The sequence below is a fragment of the Vanessa tameamea genome, chromosome 3, assembly GCF_037043105.1.
Source record: "Vanessa tameamea isolate UH-Manoa-2023 chromosome 3, ilVanTame1 primary haplotype, whole genome shotgun sequence".
NCBI lineage: Eukaryota > Metazoa > Arthropoda > Insecta > Lepidoptera > Nymphalidae > Vanessa > Vanessa tameamea.
Genome location: NC_087311.1, coordinates 938,067 through 962,888, shown reverse-complemented (window position 1 = coordinate 962,888; position 24,822 = coordinate 938,067). Strand labels below are relative to the sequence as shown.

General features: G+C 33.5%; 4 protein-coding genes across 5 annotated transcripts in view; 2 read left to right on the top strand and 2 right to left on the bottom strand.

Moving 5' to 3' along the window:
* LOC113397148 (protein transport protein Sec61 subunit gamma) overlaps positions 1 to 1,410 on the top strand; it is a 42,671-nt gene extending 41,261 nt beyond the window's left edge. The window contains exons 2-4 of one of the 2 annotated variants that reach the window (XM_064217882.1): positions 174 to 248; positions 329 to 425; positions 1,111 to 1,410. In XM_064217882.1, the coding sequence (XP_064073952.1) occupies positions 332 to 425; positions 1,111 to 1,223 (207 nt within the window). In that variant the 5' untranslated portion in view covers positions 174 to 248; positions 329 to 331 and the 3' untranslated portion in view covers positions 1,224 to 1,410. Of the gene's footprint in view, positions 1 to 98; positions 249 to 328; positions 426 to 1,110 lie in introns of those variants that run through there. The other variant, XM_026635363.2, reaches the window with a different exon arrangement.
* A 583-nt stretch (positions 1,411 to 1,993) lies between these two features.
* Positions 1,994 to 7,569, bottom strand: LOC113397267 (glycine N-methyltransferase). Its single transcript, XM_026635545.2, has 6 exons — positions 7,419 to 7,569; positions 5,787 to 6,001; positions 4,502 to 4,629; positions 3,956 to 4,215; positions 2,664 to 2,779; positions 1,994 to 2,544 (listed from the first exon to the last, which is right to left on the bottom strand). Exons 2-6 carry the CDS (start codon positions 5,993 to 5,995, stop codon positions 2,376 to 2,378), a joined length of 882 nt encoding a protein of 293 aa, XP_026491330.1. The 5' UTR covers positions 5,996 to 6,001; positions 7,419 to 7,569; the 3' UTR covers positions 1,994 to 2,375.
* Positions 7,570 to 11,592: 4,023 nt separating this feature from the next.
* LOC113397262 (zinc finger matrin-type protein CG9776) lies at positions 11,593 to 18,560 on the bottom strand. The gene is made up of 14 exons (XM_026635541.2): positions 18,129 to 18,560; positions 17,793 to 17,973; positions 16,658 to 16,851; positions 16,346 to 16,476; positions 15,367 to 15,495; positions 15,034 to 15,137; positions 14,835 to 14,953; positions 14,330 to 14,585; positions 13,916 to 14,033; positions 13,640 to 13,693; positions 13,354 to 13,544; positions 13,031 to 13,167; positions 12,535 to 12,677; positions 11,593 to 12,447 (listed from the first exon to the last, which is right to left on the bottom strand). The coding sequence occupies exons 1-14, from the start codon at positions 18,459 to 18,461 to the stop codon at positions 11,886 to 11,888; spliced, it is 2,652 nt and encodes an 883-aa protein (XP_026491326.2). The 5' UTR covers positions 18,462 to 18,560; the 3' UTR covers positions 11,593 to 11,885.
* Positions 18,561 to 22,019: 3,459 nt separating this feature from the next.
* LOC113397544 (neprilysin-4-like) overlaps positions 22,020 to 24,822 on the top strand; it is a 46,727-nt gene continuing 43,924 nt past the window's right edge. The window contains exon 1 of the mRNA XM_026635944.2: positions 22,020 to 22,262. Coding sequence (XP_026491729.2) covers positions 22,251 to 22,262 — 12 coding nt within the window. The 5' untranslated portion in view covers positions 22,020 to 22,250. The remainder of the gene's footprint in view (positions 22,263 to 24,822) is intronic.

The window sequence follows — 24,822 nt, the reverse complement described above, 5'->3', positions numbered from 1 at the left end:
ATTTAATACAAATATAACAAAAGATAATTAAGTATTATGCTTTTGGAATTTGGGTGATATTATGTAAAAGTATCCGATTTAGTATGTGGTGACGTGACGTACGACGTCGAAACGTGGCTGACATTCGTAGCTTTTACTTGTCACATATTCTAATCGTCACTCGTAGAATAGAGGTATTTTTATTTGCGAGACAAATACTAAATATCCCTTCGTTGTTTTTTGTGGTGGATTAATAAAATAGATCACTAGTGCGTATTAATATTAAATTGATTAGTAATGTACATGTTCTAATACATAATTTTTTAAATAAACGGTACTTTGTTTTCAGAAAATGGATCAAATTGCCAAGTTTGTTGAGCCTGGTAAGCAGTTCGCCAAGGACTCTATAAGATTAGTAAGAAGATGTACAAAGCCAGACAGAAAAGGTGAGTTCTAAGTAGTTTAACTTTGTTAAGATTTGTTTCCGCTTTAGCGCCGACTAAGCTATCAATGCTAGTCATGTCGAATTTAGTTCATTATGTATGGACTAAATTCGATCAGCTCCACTAAATAAATGATTATATATACTACTAAACTAAACTAAATAATCATTTTCATGAATATTTATTAATATTGTCTTTTTTGTGGAGTTATTAATAGGGCAGCAGCTGGTTCAACTGACATCCAGCCACTGTATTTCATATTCTATATATATTTTTTAACTAGCTAACTAAATCGCATATAATTTAAATTTGATACTCATTAAAATGTGTGTTTAAAACTTTTGCTACTATTTTGAGATGACCTTTTAATCTGTTTGCCTTCTTACTTTAAAAAAAAAAAGAGAATGAAAGCCTTTTTCTGTTAAATGTTGTGCAAATTTGAACATTTAATATATTTTAATAATTGCTTTCCTTAATATAAAACGGTTACTTATTATCTGTCAACATTCCAAAATATTATATGCCCTATGTCTGTAATAAAACTGGCTTACCTTTTTAGCCTTTACCGTCTGTAAACTAGTGGTACCAAGTAGAAATTAATAATTAAAGATAGTGCTAGACCAAGATAGAGTGTTAAGATATTAGTAAAATGAAAGCATGTTGTTTATTTCAATGTTTTTTTTTTCAGAATTCCAAAAGATTGCCATTGCCACAGCTATCGGTTTCTGCATTATGGGTTTCATTGGTTTCTTCGTTAAGTTGATACACATTCCAATCAACAACATTATTGTCGGATCATAGGCTAGTCTAGTTTAGTTATACCTTACCCTTAAGCCCCTGGATGTGTCTAAGTTAATTCTCACTTTCATAAAACTATCAACAAATTTTACTAGAATAAATTATTTCATTTTTAACATTTGTTTTATTTAAACAAAAAGAAAGTGTCTTATTAACATGTTATATCATCATTTATAATAAAATTTTGTAATAAATATTTGTTTTCCTACTCATTGACACACAGAATATAATTCTTCTGCATTAAGGTGGAAATTAACATGAATTCAGTAATTAGCTATTATTGCAATATTTCCAATTTGTAATGCATATTTATTATTTATATTCATATAAGTTAATATTGTCCTTGATAAATTTCCTACATTTAAGTTATTAATATAGTCAGTATTTAGCACTCCCAACTCATTAAAAAAAGATAACATTATTTAATTGTAGGACCAATAAGTTACTAATAAATAGCAATAAAAAAATACCATATTAATAGTATCTTGACTTAAATTTAAAATTATAAATGAATAGAAAATTAAAATTAGAATAGATTGATTAATTGGTGCATATAACATGTACTGTTAGCTATATATTTTTATAGTATACTTATGTTAGGTCACAGTATAATAAACAAGGACATTTTTCGATCTTGAGAAATTATGCCTAAGTTGTAAATGCTTTTAATAAAATTGTTTCAAACTCGAAATTTGTTTTAATTTGTCTAGTGTAGTTGATTATTATGCCTACACTTGTTTAGGCTGCACATCAGAATAGTTATAAAAAAAGTATAACAATATAAATTAACAATTTATTTATTTAGCTATATGCATTACAGTTTCGTTTTATATTAATTTATACATGACTCACTTTGTCCATAAAAAAATATTGTTTGCCCTTAGTACAGAGTAAAATAATCTAGTTATCACAGATTTGATTTTCTATAGATGTTTATTTACCCATGTACATATTTATTACAATTTATGTTATATAGAATTCGTTTTACAATAAAGGATATAATGTCGATAATCAATTACATATATTTTTATTTTTATGATTGCCATGTTTTTGAGCCTCTCTTAAAGTATCAATTATACTCTGTTCACACAGATTATAAAAAATGCATTACGAACTATACATTAAAGTACAATATGTTTGGCCATGTATAAGTTGTCAGTTAAGCGCTTTCTGCATGACGTGGATGTAGTAAGCGGGGTTGTCGACGCGCTCCAGCGGCTGGAAGTCCGCGTAGATGCTGTGCTGCGCGCGGTTGTCGAACGCGTCATCCAGCATCCGAGTAAAACTGTGCAATCGATGTGGGAAGTAGCACAGGCGGAATTCACTGAAATTTATTATTACAAGATTTAAATGATTATTTGCTAAAACTGCATTATCAAAAACCATTATTTTTTTTATAACTATACTGGACACTACACACGAATAAATGTAATATAACAGTACCTCTTTTCCGTTATGAGACCATCGTCTGTGGCGTCGATACAATAGTCGAGCGCGACAAGCTCGGGCTTACCACGTACCACTAATACGGACGTCTTGATGTCGACAGGATATTTGCACTGTAATATTTTAAATAAATATATTTTTTAAATACATTATTCTAACTTTATGAATTTTAATCGTCGCAAAGGTTCACAGAAAATATAAGTAGGTACATAAACTAGCACACCTAGGTAGGTAAAATCTACAAATCACATATTGTATTCGATTTGAATGATGGATTAGCAAGTGTATAATTATATAAACATCTTAGTCTCTATAAATAGATCGATAGTAACAGCCTGTAAATTTCCCACTGCTGGGCTAAGGGCTCCCTTTTTGAGGAGAAGGTTAGGAGCATATTCCACATGTGACAAAACTTCGTTGAAATTAGACACATGCAGGTTTCCTCACGATGTTTTCCTTGAATTGATTGATGAATTATAAACACAAATTGAGCACATGAAAATTCAGTGGTGCTTGCCTGGGCTCGAACCCGCAATCATCGGTAAAGAGTTACACGCTCTAACCACAGGGCCATCTCGGCTCTTAGTCCCTATGCTTGGTGTTAAATGATGGAGAAAATAATGGTATATACTTCAGTTTCTGTATGTATGGGTGTTTGTGGCCATTTTCTCTAAGTGGCTCCTTTATAATAAAAGTGACCACAGGAAATATATAAACTAAAAAAAACTCTATATTTATATTATATGATGGGGTATTTATTATCTGTGTTATAAAAATATTATGAAATAAAAATTGGTTATCGCTCACGCACACAATTGTTATTTAATATCGATAAGAAGTTATAACATGGCGTTTGATCATAAGTTTTGTAAACAAAAGATAATACTAAAAAGATGAACAAATCATCTTCAAAATTAAAACATTTATAAAAACAAAAGAGCCTCATGATTTACCATAGTCATACCTAATGGTAGACACCGCTCTCCATTTGGGTTCGTTTTGTATTCAAACATACAGTCAAACTAATGAAATAGTTAAGTCGATTCTCTCTAAGTTAAATTGATTGTTTTCATTACATAAAAATTTAAAATATATTTGTTTAGATGTAGGCAATCATTATTCATCATTAAGTTCTGAGTCTACATGTTACATAATATTTTAAATAATAAATCAATATGTTTGTAAGATCCTACATGAATAACAAATATTTTTGAATATATTTATGACAATTTAAATGCAATGCACTATTATACATTCCAAATTTGTTAGTCAATTGAGTGAATACTTACATTGTAATAAATAGAATGTCCAGGTGTTGCGCCACTGTTGATCATCGCGTCATAATTTCTGTGATCGATAAATAGCAGACCACCGGGTTTCAACACTTTAGCAAAGTTTTTTAAGCACATCTTCTGTGTTCTTTGATCCTCATATTCGTCCAGCAAATGGGCAAATGAATTTCCAAGGCATATTACTGCATCGAATGATGCCCCGGGTAGGAAGCCATCGACATCTTGAGGGAGCGTTTGCCAGCTCGCTTCTTCAATTACTGAAAGATTAGGCCAAGTTACAGTTAAAAATATATTTTTTATTAAGTATTTAAACACCTATTTTAAATAGGTAGGCTGGCAAATGAGCTACCCCCATGTAGTGCCCATAAATCATTACCATAGACCACTGCGTCACCTTTATTAATGGAATAATAACAATAACAAAAGCCAAAAGGATAATTAAACTGGCTTATTTATTGCCCAAAAAATACTTTGAATTATATATGTTGTAGGTATTGAACTTTTATGATTGTTATTGACAATTTAATAGGATATAGTACGCACCCCATTCGTCGTATCTGGAATCTTTTCTTTTTTCCCATCTTGCTTTTAAAGCATGTTTCAACATTTTATCGGATGCATCCACTGAGACCACCTTAAAACCTTCATCGACCAACATCATCGAATCTATGCTGAAATGGAGAAAAAAATAAAATATTTACATATGGAAACCTGAACCCGAACCTGAAATATGGCGCAAAAGAGGTCTTGTTTAGACTAAATTTAAAATTAGTAAAAGGCTAAATTTAAGGCTGTGTAACACCAATTTCAGGAATTTGAGGTTGTCAGGACGCACGATTTTTTAATTGTTTGGCGACCCACACTTAGCTCTTGAGTCTTCAAACATTGTACAAACTAATAAATATTTTTATTTTCATATTTTTTCAAATAAAACAACAATAAACGTGAGCACTTATCTGTGCTTAATTTCATTCGATAGACAATTACGAAAGGTCAGCCCGTATCTCATGTCGCTACTCGCTTACTGTTAAAAGATATTCTAAAATATTATTTCTCATTATTTTTCGATGAACTTTAACTAGAGTTTTAGATTACATGTAGAAAATTAACGCATCCGATATTTTTTCTTGACAAAAAAAAGTATAAACTCACTCCGAAACATGATTTTCGGAGTGAGTGTCGTGAGAGACAGCAAAAAGATTAAGATCATGTAAAAGTATATATTAGCATTTAAAATTGTAAATATAAAAATATACAGATATATATAATATATATTCTAAAATTAAAAAAAAACGATTTGGTAACCCTATTCACTTACACGAGACACATTTAATGTTTAATAAGTATAATAAATAATATCACTTTTGAGATAACAAGGTGATGTTACACGTCTTTGTAACAATTATTTGAAATAGAATATACAATAAGAAAATATTTTCTATGACAACTATTACGAATAATACTATAGTCTGGAGTAAGAAAAACTATGTAAAGTAACGGTCTACAGTGTTTAAATGCCCTACGACTGAGCTTTTTGTCCTTTTAGAGAGAATGTTTGTACTTTTGTAATTTATTTCTCTAAGCTGCTTCAACACAGGCGAGTTTCCTCGTTATATTTTTCTTCGCCGCCTTACACAAAATGAAGACAACTAAGGCATATGTAAATCCGATGATTGTTACCTTACCCAGTTTTTAAGCCGCAATCATGCGGTACGATTTATACAGGTATACTAGCTGTTTGGCTATATCTCTCTATCTTATGATTAGATGTTTATACATTGTGTTTACATATCTGCCAATGATCAATTAACAAACATTATAAACTCACCCGGTACCGCACGCCGCATCCAAAACGCGCACACAACCATGCTTTTTCAGCAGTCCAGTTAAGAAGTCTCTATAATTTTTAGTTCTTTGGTTACTATCTCCGATGTACTTCTTCCACACTCTGGCTGCCTTTCCATCAGCATACTGATCCTTAACACCCTCAGACGGGATGCCTTGCGACCGTGAATGGAATACTTTATCCGCTGACATGATTCACTGTAATTAATTATTTATTATTGTCGTTATTATATTATAAATGATGTTAGTACTGGTAGAGTTTTGTTTAAGCTTGTTTAAATAAGCTCTACCCATTCTATTCCCCGCCTCATCAGGCGCCGCAGAAACTAGTGGGGTTTTCAGTACCCCGGGAATCCCCCCTGTTAATTGGAAGCCCGCTTAGGCGGACCGACTGTCATGACGTCACGGTAACATGCGAAAGCGATCCTGTGGCGCAGGTTTTTTAGCGGGTTTTCCGGTTTACTAGGGCACCGTCGAGTCCCACATACGCCCAATTCGCGGGGGTTTTCGAGCGAGAAAAAAAATAAGGCTCTACCCATTCTAGAATTATTCTACCGCCAATCACCAATGGCTATTTTATTTTGGTGCACCTATTATATAAAAGCTGAATTGTACCTACATGTAAAAGAAACATAATAAATAAATTATATCAGAAGACTTCTTACCTCCTATGTATGTAAATATAAATAGGAGATGCCTAGATAATATTATCTTACTGTGGCAAAGGAAAAAATCTCACATTTAATTTATATGCTGACCGACTCTTAACATAAATAAATAAAATGGTCATAAAAAAATCTACTTATTTTGTTTTGACTAATTTGTTTAATTTCTCTTAAATTTTCGTAATCGAACCGTAAGATATATGTATTAGATACATATAAATAATTTAGAATATAATAGATTGTCCTACATAACATACCACGTATAAATAACACACAAATTAATTTTAAAATTACATATTTATAAATAGTTTTGGTAATTCGCAGAGACATACAAACAGACACTGATTGAAGCTGCCATGCCGCAAAAATACTCGTTACAATTACCGCTTTACAGATATACGTAGGAACGTTCTCACTACAGACATTTGAACTGCAATGCGGCTATAAAATAATCATAACGGGAATTGAATCGGTACACCTATCCCAAAACAAATAGTATACTATAATACCAACATAAGTTAATTCCGTTAAAACATGTTATATAACACAACGTACGATAAAGTAATTTACACTATGAAATATTTTTACATTATTTTAATGTAATCGCTCATTTTTTGTTAAATAGAATTCGTTAGAAACTCACATTATATTTAATTTAGAGAAAATTTTAAACGAGAATGACTCTCTGATACAATTGTTTCACTCTATCTTCTACTCATTTGATTCGTTTAATTTAATTCCGAACTAAAGTCTATTTCAATAAATCTGTAAACAAAACTAACTGTTCATTATATGTATTAAATAAAAAATGTTCTTAGTTCATGTAAATATACTACACATACAAAGGTTTAGCTGTAATATAATAGTGTTCGAAATTTAAATAATAAAAAAAGTATATTTGTTCCAAACATTCAGTAACAGTAACGTCAGTAACACGATAGTGGACTCACATTATTATGACGCAACAATCACGCGTGTGTAGGGAGAATGTGTGGAGTGACTGAGTGTGCACTTCTAGTCACCGGCGCTACCATGCCGACACTGCCGCAAATCAAATGTGCTCGCTTGATAAAAATCTGATATCACTAGGTTTGTTTCCTGGCTTTTTTAAACACAAGCATTTGATTTGATTGAGAGGTGTAGGTTGACCTTTTTTTGTTTTGTTTGATATGAAAGAAGAATATAATCACATGTAGGTATTATTTCATAGTTTAACATAATTTAATATTTTCTTTTAATAATAATAAGAAAGACGATACAATTGTTTAAAATTAATCTGGTAGATTTTACATCTAACATCACTTATTATCTAGCCTAGGATTCTTACCTATTCCGAAAATATAGGTACCTACTCATTAAATATGAAATTCAAAATTTTACACACAAACACCCATGACGATAATGCTATATATAATTAACAATTCATCATTCCGGATGCCCGTCAACTCTGGCATATCTTGTTTTCGCTTCGTGTGATGTAATATTGTTGTTCCTTACAAGATTGGCGTTTGTGTCCACGCCGGTCAATAACGTTTATTTTGATTTTAAATATCAAGTTTATGGGAATAAACACTAAGCTTTTAAAATTCGCAAATATATCCTTTTAATTATTTGAATTTGGATTTTTTTTTTAATTAATATTATTGAATATTTTAATTATAATGGTTTTTATTCAAAATTGAAGATGGTGTTTGACAGGTTGAATAGTTACGATACGTATTTACGTATAATGTAAGAATGTCATATGAAGACTCTTGGTTTCCCACGATTTTCCGTTTTACATTAGTTTAAAATTACATCTTTGTAATCATTATTGGTGACTCTATCGGCTAGAACGACTCTATAATTTATAAATTTTTATTTAATTTAATTTATGGTTTCGACTCCAGAATAAATCTTACGTGTCATTTTTATTTTTTATTAAAAGCAAAGACGCCCGAGACTCATTTTAATATTTCTCGATATTCCTTGTAATTACGCGCATAAAAAACTAAGTACTTGTTAGGAGGTACTCAATTATTTATCACGATGCCATTTTCCTTACAATCATACGTATGATACGTCATGCAACTTTTGCTAATATGATTCTGTCTTGTCATTATTTATTACATACCCTGTAAAAGATACCTTGATCTTATTGACAGATGTAAATTTTTCTGATCGACATAACTTATTATTTTCTTAATTTAATGATTTTAAAAATTGTAAAAATATTTAAAAACATACGTATAATACAAAAGTCTCTAAAGATTCGAGCATTATCCGAAAATTTTAAGACTTTTTATTGCTTCAAAGTAAAATTTAAATAGAAACACTGAAAATAATAGACGCTTGTACAATGTTACATCGGTCGGACGCTAGAAACACGAATAACAGGCAGTAACTGTTCTTGGTTTTTGACTAGTGGTTGGGGTTTCTTTAGCTGGTATAACTCTTTTTAGAAAAATAAGTTAAAAAAAATTTGAATTCTAATTTGAATTACGCATTCCATCGTTCCATCGACTGCTATATATGTTGTATTTTCTGTTTCCCATCACTAGCCGGTCTGTCAAAAAGATCAAGCTAACTTGAACAGGGTATACTCACATATACATTATACAATGCATTATAAAATAGATATATTTTAAGCTGGTAAGCAATTACCAACAAGATCCAAATCTAAAAATCAAAATATCTAAAATATACGATACGTACATGAAAAATTGTATCACTAGTACCTCGGCATCTTACATAAAACTTTACCGATATCACACAAAACCTTCATATTAAAAAAAGCCTATGTCATCAAATCAATCTCTGTACAAAATTTCATCTAATTCAGTTCAGGGGTTTAAGCATGAAGAGGTAACAGACAGACATTATAATGTTAGTATAGATACCTGTACCTACATATGTATAATTCGATGAAAGTTTTTATAAACTTGATGCTGCAGATTACCTTTGAATGAAAGGCGTGCTAAAAGTTGCGTCATAACGATAATGTATATTTACATCAACATTACGTACATTTATAATAATATTTATTATTATTTAAACATTTATAAACATTCGGTAAGATATAAATACACTGTGCATCAAAAAATATATTTTTGTAGTTTTTCAAGTAGGTTATACTTAATAAATTATCTATAATAATAATCAAATAATAAGTAATTTAAGTAACCTTATTAATCGGTAATAGATTTTCCTTTTCACAATTTTTTTTTTTTTTAACTTCTTGAACTGAAATAGGCCGCGGTGCGCATCGTCATATATTTTTTAATTTGAAATAATAAGTAGGTATTAGATAATGTCATTCCGGTTTAATACGGTTTTTTATTATATTATCAGTTGTTTTATTATAAACATATATTTATAAACGTGTCTCGTAAGATACAAACAAGAGATAAATAGTTATTTAGTATCTTTAATAGGCCTTATCTTCTATTGTAGAAAACAACATTTTTGTACGATTCTGCTTTTGAAAGTCGAACTATAATTTGAGAATTGTATATTATAAATGCCAAGTTTATTTTAAAACACACTGGGAACGTATCCTTACAGTCTTTGTGACCATACAAATGTGTGCACCACGCACAAACAATACTGTTTGCGAGGTGGATGCTTGATGTAATTTCTTAGCTGCCAAATTTGAGCGGACCCCTGTCCCATGTTATTTCCCTGTGTTGCTATATTTTTTTATATGGCTGAAGATGACTCAACATATTGTCAACATTTTTTTTTCAAGTCATAAAAAAGTAAACAAGGCACAGGGTGGTAAGTAGAACGCTTATAGATGTAGTTGTAAAAAAAAAACAAGAGATCCATAATATTCGCCAAAAAAAACCAACGATATATTGGTAAGAACTTTATTATAGGACAAATTATAAGTTCTTAAGCAATTAACTTAATGTTATAAATTTTAAGTAAATTGTAAACCAGAAATACACATGTACAAACTCTCAAGTTTGTACATAAGGACTACAATTGAAGAAAACATTATGTTATATGTATATTGCATACTCATAGACAAATTATATCTAAATTAATGGAATCGTCAATAGAAAAATATATACACATATCATACACATTATTAGTTTGATAATAAAATTTTGTACAATATTATATTACGTCAAAACTCAAATATAATCATTAATCAATGTTGACGCAATCACCTGAACCTAATATAATAATATTATACGTACTTTTGTACTCATCATCTATTCTTATATGCCATTTTCAATGAAAAAAAAAATGTGCTAAAATAAATATAATCTATTCCAATCGAAGGAATAAAGATAAAAAACTCTTAGATTTACAGATCCCATGCGATTTGCCAAGAGGTCTTCTATTAAGCACTTGATTAATATATTTATTACACGACACTACAACGCTTCAACACTCATGTCTAATTTAATATTATTTCATTCTAAAAGCCATTTCCTTCCGATTCCATACTGAAGACCATAGATTATTCAAGATCTCGGCCAATAATATCGCGCCAATTCCACGGCCAACTTGTTTATTGGTCTTTATTCCTGCTGCTGGAATAGGCTGTAAGATGTGAACATGGAATGAAATGGATTTTGAACATGTATTCTGTATACATGTGTTCAAAATCTATTTCACCACACAATCGTGTCCGGTGAAATACAAATAATATGTATATTTTAAGGTATATAATCCGCGCTATGAGAATACGAATAATACGACTTGGGCTAAGCCAAAAGAGGGGTTTATGGTTTTAGCAGAATGTCTATGAAGCGATATGTGATATTACATCTCCTCTTTCTCATTATTAATAGTATAAGTTTCGAGTAATGAAGTTATAAATCACGAGCATAAATCTATAGTAGTAAGCGAGCATCGACGCGAGTTTGCCGACGTGATTGCTAGCGAGCGGACCGCGTCTGAGCCCATTTTGATCTCGCGGATTAACGATATAACTTTAAAAATCACTATTAATAAATTTAGTGTAGCCTTTATTTGATTCTTAATATATTTTTTTGGTGGAACATAAAACTGTACCCTGTCCATTAGTCACATTTTACATAATTTATTAAATGAGATTTTTACAATTGAAAACAATACTCAAGACAAACTGAAAAGCTAAATAATACATATTTACTTGAATTTTACTAATGTAAAATTGTATAGGAATATGTTAAAAATGGAGCATTTTCAATTATCCAGCAATACTTTATTTAATAATTGAAACAGATATTAATTTAATCTTATTCTATCTTAAAAATAAAAGCTCAATACGGTCTGTTAAATACAATATAGATTTCTAATGTCAATGGCTACTTGATAGACTAAGACTGGAGTATGACCAGTGATATTTTGAGTCCAATATTATTAAATACAAAAATAAATCAATCATTATGTTCTATTACTAATTGTAATAAAGTTTATATCGTAAACAAAATGTTCTTCTTTTACATTCCAGCGCCAACATCATCTGCATCTATGCCGAGCATGGCCAGGTCGTCCAGTTCCTCCTTGTTCTTGGTGGACACCGTGGGTGTGGGCATTCTAGTCAGCGTAGTCGGAGTCGTCGCAGTGTTCTGGTTCTCGGCTTGATTGGAGGTTAAAGTCACATTGACCGTGGCCGTATTCTTACCCTGATTGTCATTCTTTTTGTCCTGGTTACTTTTGTTTTGATTCTGCCTGTTTTTATTATTCTGCCTCTGCTTCGGACTCGGCACTATCGGGACGTGCGTGTCGTACAGCTGCGGACGAGGCTGGAACAGCGGCGAGTTCATGTCGAAACCCATCATCATATGGGGGGGCGGCTGGCCGAGGATACTGAGCTGGGGGAAGGAGGGCATGACGCCCCCCAGGCTCAATCCCGGGGGGAAACCCGGGGGTGCCAGACCGGGCAGCCCGGGGAAGAGCTCCTGCTGTGCCATCTCGGCGGACTTTACCTCCGACGGAAAGATTATGTCCAGCGCGTCCTGGAAATCTTTCGGCAGCGTGGGCGGCGGGGCGGTCGTCGCTCTGGAACGAAATCACAAGTAGCTAAATGATGCGCTAAAATATTCCAAGTGCACAGACATTCGAGTCGACAAGAGAACGTGAGCTCACGGCGGCGGCGGCTGCGCGGGCGGCGCGTGCGGCGGCATGAAGGCGTGCTGCAGCGGCAGGCCCGGCAGCAGCATGGGCGGCGCCAGCTCCACCTGCTGCCGCTCCAGCTGCGCCTTCGCTATCTTCTCCTTGAACTCCGCCACCTGCGGGCCGACACCACATTCGAGGCGTGAGGTTCCGACCGAAGGAGTACGGGTACCGTTACTTATTGAGTTATACTACACGGGAGTGCGTAGTATTTTGATAATTACATACAATTATGGTGATTTATTTTCATAGACAAAAAAAATATCAACATCTTCAGTCTTACTCTTGGGCTACCTGTGAGACCTGCAAAATGACGAGGTGTTGCTGTATTAAACAAAACTTTGTCGTAGTTACGAGTACCATTTTTTATATAACTTCGTATTATAAATTATTATTAATAAGAAAAATAATTTTTAAATATCAGTTGTAATATTGTTTCACAATACAAATATGAACATAAAATCGATACCTTTTTTTGTATCTCCGCGTCCATCTCTTCTCGTCTCTTCTTCGATACCTCCTCGTCTTCTTTTTTCTTTTGTTCCTCTTTCTTCACTTCATCGACCTTTGAATTTTTACTCAAGTTCTTGTAAACGGGCATTTTACCTACGGAAAAAAAATCGATACTAGATAAGCACCCTGCCGACTGATCCGGAAAGCAACACGCAAGGGGAACTCGTTAATATAAAAATTATAATCGTCACACAAAAACAATGAGTGGGTGGGACATCCGCGGACGTCCTCGCACAAAACCCTACCACCAAGCAGACATATTTCGCAGTAAATACTCACCGATGAACGGCATCTTGCGAATATCCGGTTTCTTGGACTCCTGCCGCGGCGGGCTCCGGCGCTCCGAGTCCCGGTCCTCCTCTCGCCGTTCCTCTCGCCGCTCATCCCGCCGTTCCTCCCGGCGCTCCTCCCGCCGGCGCGACTCTTCGCGGCGCTCGTCGCGCGAGCGCGATTCGCGGCGCTCCTGCTCGCTGCGCAGCAAAAGATCGTTATAGCGCGCGCCTGTGTGCGTGCGTGCGTGCGTGTGCGTACGTGTGCGTGCGTGCGCGTGTGCGTGCGTGCTCACCGGTCGCGGCGCGGCTCGGAGCGGTGCGCGCTCTGCAGCTTGTCGAGAGTGATCCTGCGGGCGCCGAACATTCGGTTACACGATCGGTTATGACGTTAACGTTGGGCTACCGACGACTTATGTTATCGGACATAAATCGACTGGTGTGACTAAAATATGGGGAGTGCTGTAATTAATTATTTTTTTTTAAATGGGACTCTTTTTTTGTCGTAGATAATTTCGCTTGATGTGACATTTAACACTTAAAAAATATTATAAAATAAAATCCTCCTTTACCTCGTTTTAATATTATCGAGCAGCTTCCGATCGTTGTCGTTGAGACGCTCAACTTGTATGGAAGACATCCATTCGCTTAACTTGTCGTCCGAGTCATACTTGGACTTTGATTTCTTACCTGAAAAAATACTTGTATTAGTATGAAGCATACTAAAATGACTTGACTTTTATTCCGATTTTATCGTATGTTTATCGTTACGTAAATAACGATATATGTAAATACATACACAATGCTTAGCTTGTATGTATATGTAAGAATTAGATTTAAAAAAAATCTAGAAACATTATAGAGCTATGTGCAAGAAAGTATAATAAAGTTGTCCCGGGGTTTGTCACGACTGGACTCCTTGCCATATCTGCTGAAATATCTTCAAAAACACCGAAATCATAAATGTTGTGCCGACGTATACTCACTCTTCTTCTTCTTCTTGGGCTCGCTGTCGGAGCTGGAGGAGTCGCTGCTGGAGCTGCGCTTGCGCTTGCTCTTCTTGCTCTTGCTGCGCGGCGACAGCTTGCGCGTGGTGAAGCCGTCCTTGCTGAAGGTGATGGTGTGCGCGGCGTACTGCGGGGCCTCCTCCGCCTTGCCCTTCGCCCCGCGGGCCTTCTCGAAGGCCTTCTGCCGGTCCGACATCCAGTCCGTCTCCCAGTGCGGATTTTGCTCCACGAAGTTCTGCAAAGTTCACAATCATACTAACCCGCTGATCCAATGCCACGATCGTCAACGGTTAGAACGAATTTACGTTTTAAGTAAAACAAGTTTGGTCAATTAGGATAATTGACTGAGACTCAAGAAGTATATACCACCATATGTATGGGTACCGATCTACAAATTAACAATGGAGCAGCTTGGTACATTAAGTTCCAAACTTCTCGCCCAACAGTGGGCCGCTCATTGCTAGTGGCCCTACGAATGACATACGGTGTAGTTCTTGGAGTGCGTGACGGACTTGAGGTGGGCGGAGGCGCAGTGCAGGTCTCCGATGAACTGGTCGCACAGCTTGCAGTACCACGCCGTCGACGGCACGAAGAACTGCAGGCCTGGACACACGACACCGACTTACACGAGATGCACCTTGACACGATACAAAAAAAGGTATCTTCACTTTGCGAAACAATACCTCTGATGGGTGTCCGCTTGGTGGGGGCTGCGGGGAAGCTGGGGAAGCCCTCGTTGACGCCCGAGACGGAGTGCCAAGGAGCCTCCATGTGCGCCGCAGCCATCCTGACACAACAGGGGTGTCAGTATTTCAGGTTGCATGTTACTTTACCACATTATAGTTCGCATAACTACTGAATTATAGAAATGCTATTATAAGTTTAAACAGATTAAGGAACAATTTTGAATCATTAATTCATATTTATTTTATCTGAAGTCAGCCTGTATTTTATTGTCGACATGATTGAGACTAGTGTGTGTGTGTGTGTGTATCTGTGCGTGTGTTGCCACTGACTTGTGATGTGCGGGCGAGTGCAGATGGTTGAGGTACTCCTTGGCGGTCGGCGGGAACTCGTTGCACACGCGACACCAGTGCATCTCCGGGTCGTAGTACACGTAGTTGAACTTCTTGCCCGACGGAGACCTACAACCGCATCCAGACGATCACACATGGACACCAACGATAATTACAAAACGCTTAAAACTCTTTAAAGTTTAAATATACAAAAGTATAAATACTTTTTTTCATATAACAAAATGAATTAAATGTAAATTTACCACAGCCCGATAGCACATTAAATGTACTAGTTAATACTGAGAAAAACCGGAGGACGAAGCGCAGTAGATTCTATTGTATACGCATTCATACGTGTATATATTGACGTTACACTTCGTGAAAACGGTGTATATGAATATTTTTTAATATGTAAAAACACGTTTTATACAGATCAACGTTAAATAATAATAATAATAAATGGAGCGTCGCTCGCGTGGAAGTCGCTCTATATTTCGGTAATAAAACGACAAACTTATTAACATAACATATATTTATTTAAACGTATACAACAACTAACCATTAATTCTTAAGGTAACATTGGTGTGTCTTATAATATTATAATTATGTATCTATTAACAAAGCTTGCATACAAGAAACAGATTAAAAAACAATTCAAAAAGAATCCCAGCAATTATTATTATAAAGCATAGAATTTATTTAAATAATAAATTCACAATAAAAAGTAATTTCTTCGCTTCCCATCAATCCTTACCCGTACTTCTTGATATACTTCCATAATAAAAAGCTCAAGCTCTTGCATATTCGTTAAACTGTGCACTTCTGCTGTACATAGCAGTCATAACCACCAAACATTATTGTTATTAAATATCAGGAAAATTCAAGAGGATGACAAAATATACATGAGATATAATATATAATAATATTTACACTAGATACATTATATAAAGCGACCAATAAAAAGTCCGAAGCAACAAACCTCGACTTGCGTTTGGATCCGCGATCAGCGGACTCGTCCGAGTCGTGTATCTCCTGAGCCTCCTCGCCGATGATTCCGTTCAACATATCCACGACGTTGTTGATAGTCTTCAGTTTGTTCTGGATCTCCAACTATGCAATGCAAGGTAACACGATGCAGGGTTAGCTTCCGTCCCTAGATTCTTAATGATATACAAGCCTAGTTCTAAATAAGCAAACCTCTCTCACAACAACGAATTCTTCAGCGAGCATAATCAAGGAATTTTATATTAATAAAAATTGAACATATCACATCGGCAGAACATAGTCAAACCTGGAGTTTGGTGTTCTCTTTGAGAAATCTTTTCGTGTCGGGGCTCGGGGAGCGCTTGGAGTCCCCGCGCAGTTCGCTCCGTTGGTCCTTCAACGTGTCGAGTTCCTTTTTGAGAATTCCAGCCTTCTTTATGTAATCCTCGCGTTGCTTCGACAGAGCGGCTTTCTGATGACGCATTTCGGTCTCTATGGCCGCTGTGACGGAAAGCATAAGTGATGATTACATTCATACTAAGGAAATTAAATATTACATTTAAATTATAGCATTACACTTTTACCATTAAGTTAAATTGCACTTGATATCATAGCAAATAACATGTTTGATTTTGTATGCAAAGCTCAAAATCCTGGACAGGCCCGATAGTGTAGTGTTTAGGCAAAATTATTTTACTGAAATAAATGTTGACAGAAGAGCACATAGAGTTGAAATGTTACAAACCACTATTACACAATAATCCTGAAAAAAATAATTACAACTAAATAATAATGACAAAGCATCATTAAAAATATTTAGGCAAATCATCAAGGATTTACTAATATTTAGATTTTCGCCTCCACATAAGCATGATATGCGTGTTAATGAGTGCGTACGACAATAGCACAAGGGTTCAGGATCCAACCTGCCAGTTGAGGCAAAGCTCATGCACAAAATTATACTGTAAGCTGACTTACATATTTGGCTAAATAAATCACGAAATATTTATTTAAACAGTTTTAAAAACAACTTTATCATTTTTTAATTTCCTGATCTTATCAAAAAATTTTACATACTTATTTTATTAACCAGAAATAATGTAATTAAACTTGTTTTAACCCTCAACAAACTTAACTGTTATCAATGTAGGTCAACACTCTAACGAATACATGAACAATAAAAGTATCATAACAGAATAATTATTTACTGTTTAGAAAACTAAACTTTATATATAAAAGCATATTATAAATAATATATATTCAATTTCTCTAATACAAATGTATTTTATTCCCACAAAATAGTTACAAGGCAGTCCGTTATACCGAAATTATCTTTGTCAATTCTGATTATATTTATTTTGTACCTATTTCACATATGATATAGTATATATTGTTAATTGGAATATATTATAAGTATGATTATATTTATTTCACAATGTTACCTTCTTTTTTAATCTGATCTTCAACATTATATACTGGAGGAGCTGGTGGTGGTGGCAGTGACATTTGGTTCCAAGATGCCACTTCCGGAGGATGGGGAGCTGTTGGCATTGAAGCCACAGGTGGAAAATCATCATATATTCCTGAATATGATGGCTGATAATTGCTGGCATAACTGTTTCCCTGTAAACAAAATTTGGTCATATAGTTGAATATTATATGGCCAGTTTAATTTGCAAAGCACTCTGTCCTATATAATAACACAATTTTATCATCATTATTATTATAATACTACTGTGCTATTAACTCATACTGCCGCTTAATCTATTGTCGCTTACTTCTTGTAAGAATGCCTGTGGCGGAGGTCCGGAGAATCCTCCTTCTTGCAACTGATTATCCCATAATTCACTCGGCTCTGGCAATTTGGATATCTCACTAAGTATATTTTCGTCGAGCAAGTCTTTGTCACTCTTCCTCGGCGAACGACTTCTCCGTTTATCAACGTCCCTGGGATCTCGTGGGGGCGGACTGCGGCTATGCTTCCTCGACAAGGATCGTCGGCGTTTTTCAAAACGATAATCATGACGGTTCCAATCGCGATCGCGATCCCGATCCCGATCTCTCTCTCGTTCCCGACTATAATATGTTTTACGTGCAAAATCACGTGACATTTTTATTAAATATATTATATTCCCTAATTTAAATGATTACAAACATAAAATTGATACCAAAACACAAAATTCCACGCTATGCTTGGGCATTGGCGACAATGACAATTGACATTGACAATTGCTTTGGTAATGTGCGTGACAGTTGAGGTTAGGTGTTGACACTTGACTGTTCAAATTAAGTTTATTTGATATGAAGATAACTATAAGATTGTATTTATTTTATTTATAAATTTTCGAAATAACATCGGCATATCCACAAATTATGGGTGATATACAACGACAGGCGTTTACATTATACATTTATAACAACAATACTAAACACTACACTCCTACATGGCTACATTAATATCAGAGATGGTTCGAAGCCCTGTAACCATAACCGAAACTATTGGATATCCGAAATAAGAATCTATCAGAGATAAATAAATTAAGTACATTATATTATAATTTTCTTTATGCATAGTTTTATACTTAAATAGAGTTAATTGTATTTTAAAGGTCTTCGATTTAGTCCTGTGTTTATACCTAATACTGAATAGTAGCCTACATCAAGTAAAATTAATATCTTGTAATTTTTCTTTAAACATTTCTAAATAATGTAATATTCGTAACCGAAACTATCCGAAACAATCAGATAATCCGAAATAATTTCGTATCCGTAACCGTATCTGAAACTAGTAAAATATTATTCATATATCCATATCCAGATCTGAAATGACATATCCATAACATCCCTGATTGATATACATGGTTACTGATTAAGTGGACTTAGATCCATTAAGAGGTTGTAGTTTCCATCATTCCTGGCGGATTAGACTATGAAACACCGCACCCTAAACCTAAACGTTTTTCAAGATATTTAAATCTTAAAAAAATATATAAACATGAATAACAATATGAAAGAACAATATGTAGTAATTTAGGTAATTTATAACAAATTAAAATAAATAAACCAATGAAAGAAGAGCAAAAAAAATATTTTGCACTAATTAAGCAAAGAGGTTTACATTTTCTTAGAACTAAAAGCTATTATGGTCTATGAATATATGTATATATATCAATGTCATGAGCCGCGATATCTTATGTATCGGATCATAGGCAAAAACGAATGTAATATAGGGAACATTTGTAGAAAATATAAGAATAGCATAGGTATTTTGAATTGGGTGACGCTGAATCGTTCTTGGGACATTTACATAAATAGTGAGTGTAACTTTGCGAGTCAAAGTATTATTCCAAATATTATATAATATATTAAATCAAAATATTTATTCAAGTAGGCGCATAAGAGTACTTTTTAATCGTTGTGTTACAGCGTTGAAATAAATGTACAGCTACCATCGGTTTGGAAAGTGGATTCTTCTGAGAAGAACGAATTTGAATCACAGAGTATTTCAGTAAAACACAATTATTTTTTTATATATCCTGCCTAGAAATCAATAAATACTAACTCCATGTTTTTTATCTTTAATATAATCTAGTATTCAGTAATATGCCGTTTTTACCAATGTTTTTTTGAAATTAGCAGTAAACTTTTTAATAGGCTAAGTTAAAAATATTCTATTGAACCGTGAGTTAATTTATGCAGAAACATTAAATCATTAATGGACCAACGCTTCTCCAACGTGACCATGTGTGCTAAAAACTCTGTAAAACTTGTTTGAATTATTTCAAGTCGAGTAACGTGAATTGTATGACTAGGATTCCATGCAGAAGATAAAGTTATAATGACATCTATATTTTTAAAATCGTGACAAGTTATTTTAACCAATTATTTTCAAGCATTGGTTAACTATTGTATCTTAGTGATTTATAAATTGTATTTTTTAATTTTTAATTACACTTAAGTCTCGTATCTTTCCAACTTCGGTCAGTAATTTGTTTTCAATTAATAGTCACTAGTCACAAATAAGTAATTACAAATGACAATAACACACTAAACCGTGGCGTAGCTATCGTAGGGCCGGGAAGTGCAGTGCACCAGGGCCTCGGAGCTCACAAGATTTTTTTTCCAATCTGTAATTTTGAAGGGAAATATAAGTTAAAGAGGGAGTGGAAAGAGGGGATGAGGGCCCGATTCTTTTCCTATGCACCGGGGCCCTTGCCCACCTAGCTACGCCACTACACTAAAGACTGAGCGTTGAATCGCTTCCGGTGATAAAATATAGAGGACGTCTTACGATGTCCGTAGTAATGATATTTAATCGTACATAGTATATATCTTATTGGTTAAAATTGTACGAGATAAATTCTTAATTTTATCTGTACAAAGTAATGCATACTCCTGTGAAACGTTTTCATCAATTAATATTTTTCGTTAATTTGCTAAGAAATCGTAGTAGGAGAAAATGGTAACTATCGAAACATTAGTACTTGTATGTTTATGGAGTGTTAAATATATTAAGTATACGTTATATTATTTTTATATGAGGTCTCTTTATGCGGAGATGTTTTTTTCGGTATGTAACTGAAAATAACCTGGTTATGACTAACTAATGCCTAAATAGGTTAAATTAATGTTTAAAAATATAATTTGAAACTAAAGGCCTACGGGAAAGATCGTGTACTGAAAAATATCATAATATAGTTGATTTGGTTGACGTTGATGACTTTAGGGCAATAAGGAAGAAAAATACGAAGTCCCATACGGTTAAGATGTAGAAGAAAAAGAGTAACTTAGGACATTACTTGATATAAAACGATAAGAAAATCACACTGTACCGCCTAATTGGTGTGTTTTGATCTTTATAGAATTTTTCTTTTATCGAAATTTAATTTAGTTTCTACTTTCTGTCTGGTTTTAAAGCCAGTGCTCAATAAATCTTTCGGAACAGTTGTGTCCGTCAGAGGCAATTTGTCATATATCAATATCCAGTAAGCAGATAAGTCTTCATCATGACCTCCGCCTTATATGGGGATGCATACAGAAAGCAAGCTTCCGGTTTTGCTGAAGAGATTTGGATGAAAAACGCCACATTTTGTATATGACCTTCGTAACTTCGAAAATGCCAACGGTTTTTATCTTTTTGTTAATAATGTAGGCACTTATTTCGTGTACAGAAACAGAAAAGAAACATGTTCTATAATATTCTATAAAAAGAAATGAAATCGCAACAAAGTAACAAGTACAATGTAACAAGATGATGATTCGAAATGGCATAAAATACTTTATAATTATGTAATTATGTAGTACAAATACAATCAATTTAATATTTGTAAATATAAAAAGTAAAAGAACAAATCGCAAATCCTCATTACATCATGGCGTTAAACTAACGGCAAGTATTTTTTGTTATACCTACTAATATTAAATGTAGACTTAAAATCGTAAAGTAAAATTGCAACAAGCTTTTCATTTTGCAAGAAAATACTTAATCGATTTACAAGACTAATTTGTATCTGAATGGCAGATTGCAATTGACAAATAAAATTTGAAATGATGAAACAGTCAAAGCCATTAGTTAAACCAACTGTATCGCGATTTCAGCATCCTAATCGTGTTGAGCGTCATTTCTGTCTTACCTTCAACTTTGTATACATTATTGTTTAGTGCACTCTGCTTCAAGGAAGTTAGTTGAGAACACGGGTCGTTGCACCTCTATGGCGGGGAAGCAAAACTACAGCGACGGCTGAAGCGCAGCCATTGTCGCGTGGTTGTAGACCACGCATGCGCGAATAGTTTGTGCGGCGCGAAAAAGAAAAACGTCGTGCGTCCAGAAATATAATTAAAAAACATTATATTAAAAACAATAATTGTGTTTGTGTTTAAGTTCAAAATACTAAAACATAATGAAGTATAAGGTAAGCTCAAACTATTTATTAGTGTGTTTAGTTTTTTTTTAATTTAAATAATTATCTAAAACTAATATATTATATTCTGACATATATATTTTTTTAAATAAGTACACAAAAACTGTTTTTATTTTAATTAATTATACAATGCTTTATTCAATATTTATCATACCGGCGGATTTATTATTGCTATACAGACAATATCTAGTTAATTCAGTTAATTTGACTGTCATAAAATAAATAAGTAGGCTGCATTTGTCTTCGAAATTTTTTAAGAACTATCTGCAAAACCTTGGTGGTGCGTCTTCAAGCGAGATAAATAATAAACGTAACACTAATGAACGGAATGATTTTTTTAATGCAGTTCTTTCCTAAAATAAAAAGGCGACAAACTAAGGCTACCAATAAATTTGACAATGAGAATTCACGCGATACGAATAAACACTTAATGCAAAATAATTATTTTATTTATACAATAAAAATAAAGGTTAAAGTTCTTATATAAAAAAATACAGCTAAGTATAAGTAATTTTTCGTATTCAGGCATGGCGAAGGTAAAAAATATCGCTTTTTTTTTATTCAAAAGACAAGTGCCATTATCTGAAATGTAACTGATGATACTTTTTAATTAGTTGATGTATATATTAAACAAAATACATACATATAACAAAATTTATTTTGTACAAGGTTAGCGATTTACTGCAGCTTTGGGCAAATAATATAAAATAATTAACAATGTTCGATTTTATATTTCACTTTGTATGTTTCTTAAAACTAATTTTCTGATTTAGACTTAGACTCGGATTCTTATAAAAATAAAACTGCTTGCAAGTTACCTTAGGGACCTATAATTATAACCTTCTTAGCATGTGTTTGAGTGTTATAATCAGATTTATTAAATAATTGAACGTATTCAATAATTTATTTTAAGAATGTTTTTAGAATTGAAGTATTTTGAGAACACGCGTTACATCGGAAGTAAGATAGTACTAAAGTCGGTCTTATCAGTGGAACTGTCACTATCATACAACCTCGAATGAGAGGACACGACATAATTGAATACAATGAAAAAGTTTTAGGGTTCCGTATTAATAAACTATGCAGTTGTTTGAAGTTTATCATATAATTTATATTTTTGTCTGTAACGAAAACATTTCAAGAAATATGTTAGGATGTAATTATAATATGTTAGGATTAGATTAGCCGGTGTATGGAATACAAAATTGTACTCTGTGACAATAAAAATAAAATTAGTGACAAGTTATTTTCATAATGCTTTTTGACTGGGGAACTCTATTCCGCGCGGCTCGATATGGTCTTGACAGATTTAATAAACTAGGTATCTGATTATTTTAGTCTGTCATCCTAGATTATATCTAGGTTAGTTATTAGCGTGATTAAAACTTCTATTTCTATCTTTTTTTTAATAATATTTCATTTCTTTCGTTTTTCTTTTATGTTTCAACAATAACTTAGAAATAACACTAAAAGCTGAGTGTGTATATATTATTACTAGAAATAAAAATATATATATAAATTATAGGCTAGTGGTTAAACTGTTAATTCTGATTGCAACGGTTAAAAAATAGTTGTATATAAATCAAGCAATCCTTCTTTTGCATTGCTTCACTATCGCTCCCGTATAATATCACAGATATTATGCTTGCTACATTTATAATCTAAAATAAACACCATATAAAAATGTTGGCTCTGGTGCCAGAAATATGAATAATACTGGTTCCTATGTCGCGGCCACTGCAACGCACGGCACCGCATGCCTGACGCCGCGGTATCACGCGTACGTATGCAGCCTTACGTTTGCCATATGTATATTTTTAAACACTTTTCGTCGACCAACAACTCATTATTATTAATAATGAGCTGTTAGCACATAATAATGACTTTAACGATTTAACGAGGAAGATTATTTATTGGTTTTTTATTAAGAGAATAAGTAATCAATAATATATTTAACTTAAAATTTCGTTCAGGAATAATTGAATTAAAAAAAAATAATATTTTATTCATAAAATAACTATCTCTAAGGTTGATTGCGGAAAGCAAACCGTTATTTTAATCATATTATATACTTGACACCTATGTACCTTCTATATAACCTATCACAGCAACGACAGCTATATACAACATTTAGATTTTAAAACAAACACAACAGACAATTTCTTGTTTTTTTGCAGCTATGAAATTCAAAATTCTCGGTGTTTTTATACTATAATATAAATGTCTTATACATATGAACCTACCCCTAGATTGAGTCTGTTTATTGATGTAAATCGTATTGAAATCCGTTGCGCAGCTTACAAGATCTATGCGTACGGACGGTGGGAACACATTTTGTTTTATACTACGCAGAGATAACAAAGGGGTACTTTTGTTTGTTTGCTTATTCTTGTTTCAAAAGTAAACTTTTCGATGTGAAATATTAACAATAATGAGACATATTTTAGTTTCCGGATGAACGCTATAGACTACATATTATGTTTCTATCAAATTTATATTATATGTGTATGCAAAATTAAATCTGCTATTTATTTCACGACATAATATTTCA